Source organism: Ctenocephalides felis, unplaced genomic scaffold (genome assembly GCF_003426905.1).
Source record: "Ctenocephalides felis isolate EL2017-DRISC unplaced genomic scaffold, ASM342690v1 CF-g0.4_SCAFFOLD_01492, whole genome shotgun sequence".
Taxonomy (NCBI): Eukaryota; Metazoa; Arthropoda; class Insecta; order Siphonaptera; family Pulicidae; genus Ctenocephalides; species Ctenocephalides felis.
Window position 1 is genome coordinate 23578503 of NW_020537646.1, and position 14168 is coordinate 23592670.

General features: G+C 28.8%; 2 protein-coding genes across 2 annotated transcripts; one reads left to right on the top strand and one right to left on the bottom strand.

Annotated features, from left to right (window-relative positions):
* Nucleotides 1-185: 185 nt before the first annotated feature.
* On the bottom strand, nucleotides 186-4148 carry LOC113371058. The gene is made up of 3 exons (XM_026611706.1): nucleotides 4133-4148; nucleotides 624-797; nucleotides 186-403 (listed from the first exon to the last, which is right to left on the bottom strand). The coding sequence occupies exons 1-3, from the start codon at nucleotides 4146-4148 to the stop codon at nucleotides 186-188; spliced, it is 408 nt and encodes a 135-aa protein (XP_026467491.1).
* A 1329-nt stretch (nucleotides 4149-5477) lies between these two features.
* LOC113369949 (uncharacterized protein KIAA0930 homolog) lies at nucleotides 5478-13544 on the top strand. Its single transcript, XM_026610575.1, has 8 exons — nucleotides 5478-5664; nucleotides 5741-5907; nucleotides 5984-6166; nucleotides 6557-6796; nucleotides 7001-7251; nucleotides 8324-8478; nucleotides 12470-12619; nucleotides 13402-13544. Exons 1-8 carry the CDS (start codon nucleotides 5556-5558, stop codon nucleotides 13440-13442), a joined length of 1296 nt encoding a protein of 431 aa, XP_026466360.1. The 5' UTR covers nucleotides 5478-5555; the 3' UTR covers nucleotides 13443-13544.
* The last annotated feature ends 624 nt before the right edge of the window (nucleotides 13545-14168 follow it).

Below are 14168 nucleotides of genomic sequence, written 5' to 3' on the forward strand. Positions count from 1 at the left end.
AAGATCTTAATGATAACTTAGCTTCAACAAGAGTATTATACTTTTTGAGTAATATATATATTTAATTGTATTAAATAAAATATCATCAGTAAAATATATATGAAAACCATAAATATGATATTTTTAACAAAATATAATATACAATTTAAACACGTAACTTAATTATGATATGAGAAAAAAATTGGTCATTTTATATAAAGTGGTGCTTGCAATAAGAGCGTAGCTAGAGAAAGTCCATAAATAATATAATTATTCAACTGCACTTTTGAAGATGAATTACAAAGATCACCTTGACAAAAACACATATATACCTTTTTATAATTCCAAACCGTGTAAGCACACCTATCTTCTCCATCATCGGGTCCTCGTTGCAGACACATTCTTTGGGTTGCTTTGCCATATTCTGTAAAAAAAAGTAATGCAGATTATTTATACTTACAAAAGACTTCAAAATCTTGCAAGTTTAATAATCAATACAAATATTATATGAGCCAACCAAGTTTACATTATATGAGTAAATTGGTTTTAACCTGATAGAACTTTAAAAACACCTTGTTTTATTAATTACTTTACATTATTATTAAAAATACTCAAACTCGGGCATGATTGAGATAGTCATTTACCATCATCTTTGAAGCTGTTTCCACCTTCAAGAATTTTTCCACACCACCCGGAGGCACAAGGCACTGCTTCTACACCCTTTTCATCTTCGACTTGAGTGGCATTAAATGTAAAAGGATCTCTACAAGAGCCTAAATCTCCCCTGGATCGACATCGAAAGCAACGTTTAATAAGAGCTGAAAATAAATTATAAAATAATTCATATATGAAATCAAATACAAAGGATCAATTATTATAAAATATAAATCAACAAAGGAACAATAGAATTTTGGGGAAGTAAAAATTTGTTAGAAGATGTGCATTTGGTTTTGGACTTTTGAATATGTATAAAACAAATTATAAATGCTTGAGAAACAAAAATTTTAGCATTTATATTTAAGCATTATAAAACATAAATCAATAAAAAATAATAGAAGCTTGGGGAAATTGAAATGTGTTAGAAGAAGTGCATTTGGTTTTGTACTTCTAAATATGTATAAAACAAATTATAAATGCTTGAGAAACAAAAATTTAAGCATTATAAAACATAAATAAATAAAAGAATAATAGAAGCTTGTGGAAATTGAAATGTGTTAGAAGAAGTGCATTTGGTTGTGGACTTTTATATATGTATAAAACAAGTTATGAATGCTTGAGAAACAAAAATTTAAACAATGAAATAGCTTTAAATATTTTTTTCTTTGCAATAATGCAAGTGAAAAAATGTCTGTAATAAATTAAAAAAATTGAATATTTAAGTAAATAAATGATTTATCAAAGAGTTTTATTTAAGAATAAATTATTATTGAATGAAACTCATATATATATATGAGTATGAGATCCTCAAATATTTGATTTAAAAAAAAGCTAAATTTAACAAAATTAGTAGCTTATTCATATTGTGATTGCTAGTGGGCATTTATAAATAATTAAATAAAGAAATAAATATATTAGTTCAAGAAACACACTTGAATTTGATGTTCTTAAAGCTGTAATGTTGTATGAACTACTATATATTATTTTTTAAACTAAAGTTTTGACAGTTTTGTAAGTGTATGTAATAACTTTTTTATTCTGAAATATATAAGAATAAAGATAAATATGACGCTTTAAAGAATACTTTTACATAATAAAAAATCCTGGAATTTCGTATAATTTGTCATTCATTATTTTAACAAAGAACAAATGATTCATAACATCAAAATGTCACGGAGATTTCGTCTGGCATAAGCTACAAACCTGAACTTTCATAAACTTTTAAATTCCAATTCTAATTAAATAATAATTAATAAATTATACAACTGCACTTATTTTTATAATATTTTATTGTTTAAACACCGAATACCCATTAAAAATTCTCTGAATGTAATTCATTTAACATCGTCTCTATCATAATTCTCTATAATGTATAAAAATATTTTAATTACCTTCCGAATATGCGAAAGCACAAATAAAAATTCCTATTGATATAAATATATTATTTATATGCATTTTATAATATAATTTGTGTATATTTTTTTATACCAGCTGTTAAGTCTTAAAGAAAGAAAGCACAGCACAACATATAAGAATGCGAAGCGCATGACATTTGACGTATGAGTTATGACGGAAAGGTGCGCTTCTTGAATTGTGCAAGTGTTTATGTTTATTTATTTTCATTTCTTTAATTTTTGTGTATATTTCGTTTAAATCAAAACGGGTGGATAGGTACATAAATTGAATCTGTAATTTTATATTGGCACAAAATATATAAAAAAACAAATTATTAATTTTTTTCATTATTAAATCGTTCATGTGAAAGATAAATTCGAGGATTCATATAAAGATTCAATAATACAAAATTTACAGAGTGCTTTTATATACACCACTGTTCAAAAACTATCCAAAAATTTATATTTAATAAAGTGTAAGATCCAACGAGACAATTAATTCAATATTTGAAATTATACATCTGAATATTCTTATTTGATTCTCATTTGATTCTTATTTGATGTAACAATCATTGTCATGTACAAAAGTGAAATGAATTTTATATATTTTAAACATAAGCAAAATTTTTAACAAAACCTAACAAATAATTATGAAGTAGTGTAAGCGCCACTTCTCATTTTCTACTCTTTTTTATCTATGAGTTTAATAAACATGGTTTTAAGATTCCGTATTCTAAATTCGCGCTTAATCTCAGTTGGTAGCACTTTATCCATTCGCTCCGAGCGTGACTGCAGCGCCGTAATAAATATAAACTGATTGGGGCTATCAGTGTGTGTTTTTCATGGGTTTTACATGTTTGTTAAAGAAAAAAGATATTAAATAATTGTTATAAATAATAATAAACAAGATACAGTAATAATGTGAACGCTGAATGTTTATTGAAATTATTAAATTTACTTCAACGTACTTAAAACATAGTTAAGTATAATCATTAATTAAATAAAGAAATGCAGTAAATAATTTTAAGGTTAAGTGCCTCAAAGCTTATGTCATAATCTCGGAATAGTTCTTAATAAAAATAATATAATAATGATAAATAATATTTTATCAATAGAATAAGTAAATAATAAATTAATTTACTCATTTTTTTGGTCAAACTAAAGACTTAGACACTATTATAAAGACATAATTTAGACATTATTATCAAAGACAAGACCCATCAAATAAAATTGCAGGAAAAAAACTACATTAACTTTTCGAGACTTGTAAATTGAAGGAAATATTGTTGACAAGTAGGTAGGACTCAATACCTCGACCGATTCACTGCAAATGCGATCATAGGGCTTGGGAACCCACGGTGATCCATCAACACTACAAATATATATTTCGCATTATTTCAGCATTGTATTAATTAAACTGTTTGCAAAATAAACATTTTTTCGCTATGTGATAACTTTTATTTTTCTTTTAATCATAAAATTACAATTATTATATAATAAAATGTAATTAATATATAAATAATAGTTATACATAATCAATATACAATATATAAATATGTATTTTTCATTATTTCAGGCTTGTATTAATTACATTGTTTTACAAAACATTTTTTTAGTAAGCATTAAATTTTGATAATACAACAATTTATTGACTTATAATTTTTCTTTTTGCTAAACATAACAATTTTACAACTATTCATAATACTCCAAATTGTATTTTTATAACAATAAGGTTATGATACTTACTTTATTCTTCTAACCGCTGCTATATACTCTTGTTTTATCTATGGTTATCTTTATCACAACTTGCTAACTTCAAATAACAATACCAATATCAGTTAAATTAATAATTTAAATTGCTTAAAAACTGATGACATAAAGAATTAAACAATATTTATATTTAGAATCAGGAATGCTGTGCTAGCTAACAGGTGTAAGCTCATAAGAAAGAAAAAATAAATGTAATCTTTCAATTCAATTCAATTTTAATAGTATATTTGATCAATTTTTTTACAACAATAAAATATAAAAGCTGTTTGAACTAACAACACTTCTTACTTCGCCAACTTCAATTTTGGAATAAAGTATCTTTACTTTTTTACCCGTATGAGAAGACATTATTTAGTATATATACAATGACAAATATTAAGATATTATATTTTTAACTTCTCGTAGGGAAAAAAATTGAAATCGAATATGAAAATTTTTATATATCTTTATCTTTACGTCTCATAGGTTTCTGAACCTTGTGGCATGTGTGTGTATATGTGTGTGTGCGGATACAAATTTTCGTCGACTACTTAAAGAACACGGTTTATCCGATTGGAATTATTCAAAAAACAATCGATTCTATTAATAAGGAGACGTGCTGATTAGTTTTCTGCACAGGCAGGTCTAGCCGTTTCGATGATACGGGGCAAAAAGTGCCAAAAACGGTAACTCAGTTTTTAAGAAAACGGAGGGTCCGATTTTAATAATTCAGAAAATATTTTACTTGTAGATGAACGACTGAATAAATTTTTGAGGAGGCAGGTCTAGCCAGTCGGTGATCTAGTATTAAAAAAAGTAAAAATAAATGCCATTTTGAGGTCAAAAATGATCATTAGGCATGCGCACATGAAATTATCAAATATTTTATGGAGATTTTAATAATGCGTATCAATTTTGTTTACATTTCTATGGGTTTCGTAACATCGATATTGCGTCTCTATGCTGCAAAAGCAGTGCGATTGCTTTGAAGAAAAGTTCAAAATTTAAAAAATATTTCAAAGTAAAAAAAAATTCTTTTTATTCCAAAAGTTTTTTTTTCAAAGAAGTCATTTTTGTTAATTTAAAATTTCTCAAAAGTCTAATTTTTTCAAAGTCTAAAATAAATTTAATCCTTTTTAAAAATTTAATTTTTGGTACGGAAAGTTCCAACAATTGGCCTCAAGGCACGATGCCATACACCACTAGTTTTATTATTTTATAGTACAATATTATTGATTTCTTCAATTAAAGAAAAGCTATATATTCAAATTGAAATATTTGCAAAAAATACCGGTTGCGAATGATTCATTGTACTGCGCAACCAACCGACTAGATGGAGCACACATTATCGATCCAATAATTCCGTTTTTGCTTTTGACATTAACACAATGTCAGAAAGAAAATTGATAATATAAGGCGATAAGGAACAACAAATAATAAGATGAACTTTAAATTGTTAATGTGTTACAAGATTATAGAGATATAAACTAAACATGCCAAGAGACTTCGTAATGGTTCACTCAGATTTTACTGAGTGTAGTTACTCTATAAATATGTGTTTTTGTCAATTATAAACATTAACATATAATTTCAAAACTATATATTATAAAATCATATAGTTTAGTGATTCATGATTATTTACTGTACGTCTGATGTTGTGCAAATCAAGTGGTTTAATAAATATGTTCGGAATCTATTAAAAAAGTACACCAATGTTATGATTAAAATTACTTAATCATTTTTATTTTATTTTGATTTGCGCAATACACTTATAAAATGGCACTTGGCCCTGGTTCTGCTTTAAAAACCACTTCTGTTTTGCAACAGCTTTTAGAGGAAATAAATTTTCAAAGAACTAAAGAAATGAGACAACTTCTAAAAGATGGTATTTAATTGTTAAATAATCAATCTGAAAATCAATGTAAATGTGTAGCTAATTTATATATTTTCTTCTTTTATAGATTCTGGATTTGTAATTTTGCAAGGCACAACATATTGGACAGATTTATTTGTTCGTCATTTCTTATTCCAAACAGAGCAGCAAAATACCATTGATTGTGATGATTTATTATTTTTTGTTAGGAAAAAACATGTTAAAGGCACATCTAGGTGTCATCCTAAATTTGAGGTACATATAGTATATAATATTTATAAATTTTTAATAAATTTTTAAAGTTTACTTTTTTTATGACTATTTATTATAGACCGATGTAGATGTTTTTCGCAAAGATTCTCGAAAACTACCTATTGGTGATCCTGATATTGATTGGGAAGAAACTGTTTATTTAAACTTAGTCATTCATCAGTTTGATTATACTTTGACGCTTGCAATTTGTACTAGAACATCACCTAAGGAGTTACAAGTTCTGAAAAGACATTCTCAGAAGGTATACGGAACATCAATATTTGTATTTTTACACGAAGTCAGGAGCCATATAAATTTAATACATATTTTACATAGTAGATAAACTACAACTTATAAATTAATAAATATCTCATTACTCTTAGAATTTTTGTATTGTTTATATTATTGAATCTTGAATTTATAACACAATAGTAGAAAATTCCAAATATTGTTTCTTCAAATTTAGTTACTTATCTAACTTAACTTATGTAAGTTATTTATATTATTATATGTTACTTTACTATCGCATGAATATGCAGTATGAAATTATATGCTCTATTTGAATGGCTCTACTTATTATAGTAAATAGATTGAAAACATTAAAAAACTGATAATATATAAATAACTCATTAATTTATCTTTTTGTTTGTAGGTTTATGCCTCACCAAGCAGACGTAAAATGGACACCAAAGGGGAAGGTGAAGAAATGACCTACCCACACATTTGTTTTATGGTTGATAATTTTGATGAAGTTTTCTGTGATATTCTTGTTCGTGATGGTGAAATGGTCTGTGTAGAATTAGTTGCTAGAGATAGAGATGGTTCTGTACAAGGTGTCATATTTCTTGGTTCAATCAGATATGATGCACTGAAGAAAGTGTATGATGCCAGAGTGAGTCAGATTTTTGCATTTATAATTATATCTTATTAGTGGCAGTAATATAATTTATTACATACTATAAAGTATGATTCTATATACTTATAAAGTGATTGTGCCCATGAAAATTTAGATAATTATATCTATGTATATACTTAGTTTTATATGCTATTTTATGAATAGCATTTATAAAATATAGTTTTATCTTTATGATTTCAGCAATCTAGTCTTAGTACCAAAGTAGCGCAGCGTATGACATTTGGTCTATTTTCGAACTCGGCTACGCAACGTTGTGAATTTGTTCGAATGAAAGGTCCTCAGGGCAAAGGACATGCAGAGATGGCTGTCACAAAACCTCGGGGATCAGGAGTAGAAACACCCACTAGCGAACCCGGATTTTGTATAACTGATGGCTGGGATGAATGGGATGAGAATCCGGAAGAATTTTACAATTATAGACATCAGAGAAGGTGAACATACATTCATTACATCATGCTCAATCATACTTTTATCCCAGAATATGCTTGAATAAAAAACTTGTTAACTACCCGTAGGGCAAGTTATAGTAATCGCAAAAAAATCGAAAATGAAAATTTTTATATATCTTTACGTTTCAGAGGTTTCTGAACATTTTGACATACCTTAGAAAAAATGGATGTATGTGTGTGTGTGTGTGTGTGTATGTGTGTGTATGTATGTACGTGTGTGTATGTATGTGCGGATACAAATTTTCGTCGACGATTTTGGGAACACGGATCAACCGATTTGAATAATTCAAAAAGCATTCGATTCGTATTGATAAGAAGACGTGCTGATTAGTTTTTGGCGAAGGCAGGTCCAGCCGTTCCAAAGATACGGGGATAAAAAGTGCCGAAAACGGTAACTCAGTTTTTAAGAGAACGAAGCGTCCGATCTTAATAATTCAAAAAACATTTGACTTGTATTGACAAGATGAAGAATTGATCAAATTTTCATGAGAGCTGGTCTAGCGGCTTCGGAGATCTAACGAAAAAAGTAAAAAAAAATGCCATTTGGCGGTCAAAAATGATCATTAGACATATGCACATCAAATTATCAGATATTTTATAGAGATTTTAACAATAAGTATAAATTTTGTTTGCATTCCTATGGGTTCCGTACCAATGTTTATTCGTTAGACGGCGACGCGGCGCTTACGCGCTTTGACATTTTGTCTTTATGCAGTAAAAGCAGTACGATTGCGTTGAAAAAAAGTTCAGATCTTCCCAAATATGCCAAAATAAAGAAAACATTATTTTTTCCAAAAAAAATTAAAAAAAAAAAAAAAAAAAAATCTTTGTTAAGTAAGTATTCTTTGTTAAAAAGTAATTTTTTGTCCAATTTATAGTTTCTCAAAAAACTTATTTTTTCGAAGTAAAATTTTTTTAAAAATGTCTTTAAAAATGTTTTTAAAAAAATAATAATTTTTGGTACGGGAAGTTTCAGCAATTTGCCTTAAGGTACGATGCCTTAATTGCCTTGAGACAGAATTCCACTTACAGCTAGTTTCTTATGTTATTTCAGGCTTAGTGACCCAAGCGCCAATCTTAATAACTTTACCCGCGGCGGGTGGAAAACTAAGCCGGACACAATCGGCGCTAAATGTCGGTCAGAAAATGAAGGACTCGACTCTCTTGAGAATGGGATGTCTGAAATAGAAGCTGGGGATTTACGAGATGGTATGTATTAAACCATACATGTTTTATAATACTCTGTTTTTGGTTTGTTGTTGTGAATTTCTAAACATAAAAATTTGAGATTTTAAAACACATTGCTGTGAAATATACAAAGCATCTTGATTTACACATATAATAATGAGATTCTTATGTTATAATTTCTTTAATTCGTGTAATTTCAAGTTCTATATAAAGTAAAAAGACTAAAGTTCTTCTATCTTTAATTGGCGAAGTGTAAAAGCACCAAAAAGGTGGAAGCAGCCATTGCAATTTTGTTTATGTGTTTTCTTATGAAACCAGTTTTTCAGTCAATAAATCAACCGTCAAAGCTAAAAAATTTTTTAATTCACTTGTTTTGAATAACATGGTTTTATACCGCGGTTATATAAAAATCTCGAAAAGGTAAAGATAAGTTTTTATGGCAAACTGTTTATATGATTTGATATAAAATTTCTGGATGTCTATTTTACTATGGGTGCGTTCGACTTGGACGCTTACGCGCTGTGAGCGCTCACGCTTATAAGCACGAATTTTTAGCGTTCGACTTGGCCGATAAGCGCTCAGAATCGCTAACTAAATTCCGTTCGTTTTGGAAACTGTGAGCGTCAATAAGCATCAAAATGGCGGCAACTGGCGGTAACGGTAATTGTGTAAATTTTATTACTTTCTGGATCATTCAGCGGGATTATAAACAATTTAACAATTAATAAATAAATGAAATTTGGTTTGCTTATGCTTAATTCATATTAATATTAAAATTAAAATTTAAAATTAAATACAAAATACTTGCAGAGAGAAACAAATAATCATTCACTAAATAACATAATTGAAATAGAGAAATGCAAACTAATACACAAAATGAAATTTAACCGAATTAAAACAAGTGCAACAATAGACACAAATCAAGATATACATGAACACTACACGAGACAACACAACAATTTTCACATTGAACGCAATAGAAAAAAGAATTTGAGAGAAAATGTCATATGGAGTGCTACCAAAATATATAACGAATTGCCAGACTATATTAAGATGACCAATGATAATGAAAATTTTAAAAGAAAAATAAAGAAGTACTATATAGAAATTGAAGACAAAGAAGACTGAAGAGTTATATATATATATATAGATATTATATTAATGAAATAGATATTATAGTCAAATGAAATGTAAATATTATATGAAAACTGTTTTTCATAATCTCTCATACCAGGCACCTCTGTCTGACTGAGATATGAAAATAATGTATATATGTAAATAAATAAAATAACGTTCAAAAAATTTATATAAAATTATTTAAAATTAATTAAATTTAAAATTAATTAATATTAATATTAATATTAAAAAATAAATGTGATATGCAATTTGGCATTTTTGCGGGATTATATAGAATTTAACAATTAATAAATGAATGAAATTTGGTCAGCTTATGCTTAATTAATAGTAATATTAAAATTGAAATTTAAAATTATTTAAAATTAATTAAATTTAAAATTAATTAATATCAATATTAATATTAAAAAATAATTGTGATCTACAGCTTGCCATTTTTGCAGAATTATAAAGAATTTGACAATTAATAAACAAATGAAATGACAGATAGTAAAAACAACTGACGCTCACGCTCACGCTGCCCTACCTCTGTGGCGTGAGCGCGAAATATGTGCTACGAGCATCCCACGATGATGCTACGAGCGTACTTATGTGACACTCACAGCGCCAAGTCGAACGATGAAAGCGCGCTCACGGCGCGCTCACAGCGCGTAAGCGTCCAAGTCGAATGCATCCTATGTTTATTCATTATGCATGTACCTTGAAAATAAAAATTTTTAATGCTTGTCACTCCATCTTATTTGTCGCACCTTGACATGTTTATTGGCGGAGGAAGCAGGCAGACATCGAAATCAAAAACTAATTGGCTAGTTACGTACAGTTATTTTATCGATATCAGTTCTCTAGAATAGTTATTAAAGTGGAGTGTTCTATTCATTTTTAATTGGTGCATTGGCACAGATTTTAACTCGATTCTAGGTTATTAATAAACTTTACTTATTATATTTTTTTTTATTAAAATATTATTTTTACACTTCTAAAATAAGTAGTGGAATTTTAATTTTAATTAATACAGGATTCAATATCATACAAATGTTTACCTAGTTTTTTAAGTACTTATATGTATATATAATTGATAAATTTATGACTTATTGCAATATTTTATACGTATATATCGAGAGATATCGTTACTTCATTTGTTTGAATCTCTACTAGAATGACTGGTGATAACACAATTTATTGACTAATGATCTTTTTCTAATAGTCTTACAATTATTGTTGTAAATACTGACGAACTGGCCACACTTACACACAAGCATTATTATCGCGTTTTATTTTCAATGTAAAATGTAGTTATTTAAATATTATCTTTTGACCAAATATTTTTGATCTGTTTGCAGATCAATCTGCTTCCTCCGCCGGCGATAATGTCGAGAAAGAGACCGCTTGTTGTTGTTGGCGCAACGGTGTTAATACGAAAGAATCCAATAGTTGCGTTAAATCTGCATCTGTTGACATGAACGAAGTGTATTGCCGTGTTTGTGACGAACAAAATCTCGACTCTCCCGCTTGTCTTGCCAATGTGACACCTAAAAAGTCACGAAAAGCACCCGTTCAGCCTACATTGCTCAAGAACGAGAGCGTATTAGAAGTTCCAGGCAAAAATGGAAATAAGTTGACAGATATGGTGAATAGTAAACCAAAAGAAGAAGAGAGGAAACGCCGTGCTTCTTTTGTGGATAAAAGAAAATCGGAAAATATAGAATTCGAAATTGCTGATGATGCGTCATCTTTAAATGACCAAGATACCGATCTCAGCAAGCCGACTAAACTGGGCAATATTGAAGACAATGACCCAGCGCTGGTAATGGTTAATGGCACTGAAGAATTACCATCCGTCGAAGTGACAACACGCCAGAAGACTGCAGCGAAAGCTACTGTAAATACCAAACCTATGAATAGTGTTAAGAATAAAGAAGCCAAAAAGACTGATCAAAGTAACAAAAATGTTTGGAGTCGCTTGAGTGCACAGAAGAAGAATAATAATGTATCACGTACGACAAAGAGCGCTCCCAAGCGCGAGGTCGCTAAACCCGCTCCAAAAATAGTACAAAAAGATAAAAAGTCTGTTAAACCTATTGTTAGTATGATGAAACAAATTAATATTAAGGATTCAAATAAAACGTCCGCTAGAAAACCGGTAGGAAAAAAATCAAAAGATCTTGAAACTAAAATCGTACCAAATCAATCAAAAGTTGCAGAAATCGAAAAAACTACGGATATCGAAAATAATATTATATCAAATGAAACTCCAGGTCCTATCGACGATGTAACAGATAATAATGGAATCGAAAAAGCACCATCTAACACTAATATGATTGTACCATCTAACACTGATTTGATTTTGGAAGAACCTGACGTAGATTGTCCAAATTCCAATGGCCTATCTGAAGATACAAGAGAAGATCTTGAAATAAATGCAGCAGTAAACAGCAATTGTAACAGCGAAAACTTAGTAACTTTGCCGTCCATTATTAATGAAAAAATTGACAATAGCCGTGGTTACGAAATGATTGATGAAATGACGCGTTTTAAGAGAAATTTTGATCATACGGCATCACATATCACGACAGTAAAAGTAGGCGATCGAACTTACTGCACTTTGCCTAAACGTAAAAGAGATTCAGTACATCACAGCATGTGGTATAGAGAGACTGTTAGAGTTCCAATGAGAACTACACCAGATGGGACTGATATTTATTACTGGTGCGATATATCAAAGGAACAAGATAAAAATGGTAAAAATTTATATTTTGGTATAATTGTTATCTGTAAAAGTAGCTGAATGTAAATATATAAACTATTTGTTTATTAAGATTAGTAAAGCGTTAATGGTCAAGATAAAATAGGTGATTTGAATAATGGATTTTCCTTGCAGAACTGGACGACGGAGCACACAACCCATTGTGGGCTATGCGAGGTTTCACTCAGACTTTCCATTTTTGGAAAGAGAACAGACGACAACAATCTACACCTCTGAACGCCTTTTTAACGTATGTTACGCTACCTTGGTGGAGCATAGCTAAAGGTGGGAAGAATTTTAAATACGAAAAAATATTGTTAAATTAGATTTTGCTTCTTCCCATTGTGGTTCTTACTTTTTTTTGTTTGACCGATAAATCGTGTTAAAAATTGATATCAAACGTATTTTATCACGCATTTTACTCAAGGGGTCATTCTGGTTTAGAGGCATATGCTTCATATGAATTTTATGCGATTTTTGAAAAGCTGTAAAAAATGTTTTTACTATATTTTTTGTTACACATAATTGATTAATGTTTTGAGACTCGAACATACTCATGATTTAGGCCCTCAAAATAATCCGAAGAAAATTATGTATAAATTAATAATTTAGAATATAGGTGCTATTATATGAACTATGGACAAGTTAAAATCTGTTTTTTCATAATATAGCAACTGCCTGGAAACAAATTACAACTTTTTTTTAAACTCTCGATTTTTTTAAAAAATCGAAATTTCGAGGGTGAGCGTAGTTTACAAATAAAGAAAACTCTATAAAAATTTTGAGTAATCGGTCCAGTAGAAGTTGAAAAATCGTGGGTATCGCATCGGGAAAGACCGTTTCGAGAAAAACCCTTTTAAAGTTTCGCGGAGAAAGGAAACAAAGTAAGATGATCGTGGTCTTCGAAAATAATTTGAATGATGAAAACTCCTATTCTTGAATGGTTAATCTTTTTTTTTTTAATTATAGATCAGAATACTTCGTTAACATTATATTTTTAAGTTTATTTTTATAATGTTATGTTATGTTAAATTTATAAAATATATTTTATCTATCTATGCTTTCAGATATACTGGATAATCGCGAAGGACCCATTCTAACATTCTAAGCAACTTGATAAACGTTTTACTGCGATGACTAATTGTAAGAGAATTTATAAAAAATATTCATAAAATATATGTAGCTGTGTACTTTAAAGTTTGGGTCAATACTGCCAAGACCTTTAATCAGATCATATTAATTTACGATGTTGTGAAGTGTGATTTTTATTAAGAGTGTTAGAAGCTAGTCCATATTTATATTTTTAATAAAAACCAAAAAATATCATTCCAAAATAATAATTCCAAATCGAATTTTAAATGTTTAAGTTTATAGTTACATACCGTTAGGTAATAATTATATGTGATATTTGCTTTTATTTACTTCTATGATGCCGATATGTTGCGCTTTATATCAGTTATATAAATTAGTACATACCTTATGAGACTATGATATTATTAGCGTATTTTAGATTATTTAATGAATTTTTACTCTAAGAAATATCGTGTATTAAACGATAGAGTTGCATAAATTTAATCTTATCTCCGCATTTTTATTATTTTTATGACTATCAATGGACAACGCATATGAATTGTGTTAATGTTAATTATGTATCGAAGTCAAATTTATTAAAATTGATATTTATTAAATACTGTTTCTATTAATTGTGTATACATTCTTATCTTCCTTAAGGTTATCGTGTTAAGAGGTCATAGGTTAGTTCATGTATGTGTCTCTTTTTGACTCATAATGCACAGGCTTGAAAATAGAGATGCAAAAATTTCGTCGTATTAGA

Excerpts from the sequence above, each read along its gene's own strand:
- LOC113371058 (XM_026611706.1), bottom strand. Across the intron at positions 404-623 it reads AAACAGCTTCAAAGATGATG|AATATGGCAAAGCAACCCAA; the intron begins GTAAATGACTAT and ends TTTTTTTTACAG.
- LOC113369949 (XM_026610575.1), top strand. The coding sequence starts at position 5,556 with ATGGCACTTGGCCCTGGTTCTGCTTTAAAAACCACTTCTGTTTTGCAA. Across the intron at positions 6,167-6,556 it reads TGAAAAGACATTCTCAGAAG|GTTTATGCCTCACCAAGCAG; the intron begins GTATACGGAACA and ends TTTTGTTTGTAG. Across the intron at positions 7,252-8,323 it reads AATTATAGACATCAGAGAAG|GCTTAGTGACCCAAGCGCCA; the intron begins GTGAACATACAT and ends ATGTTATTTCAG.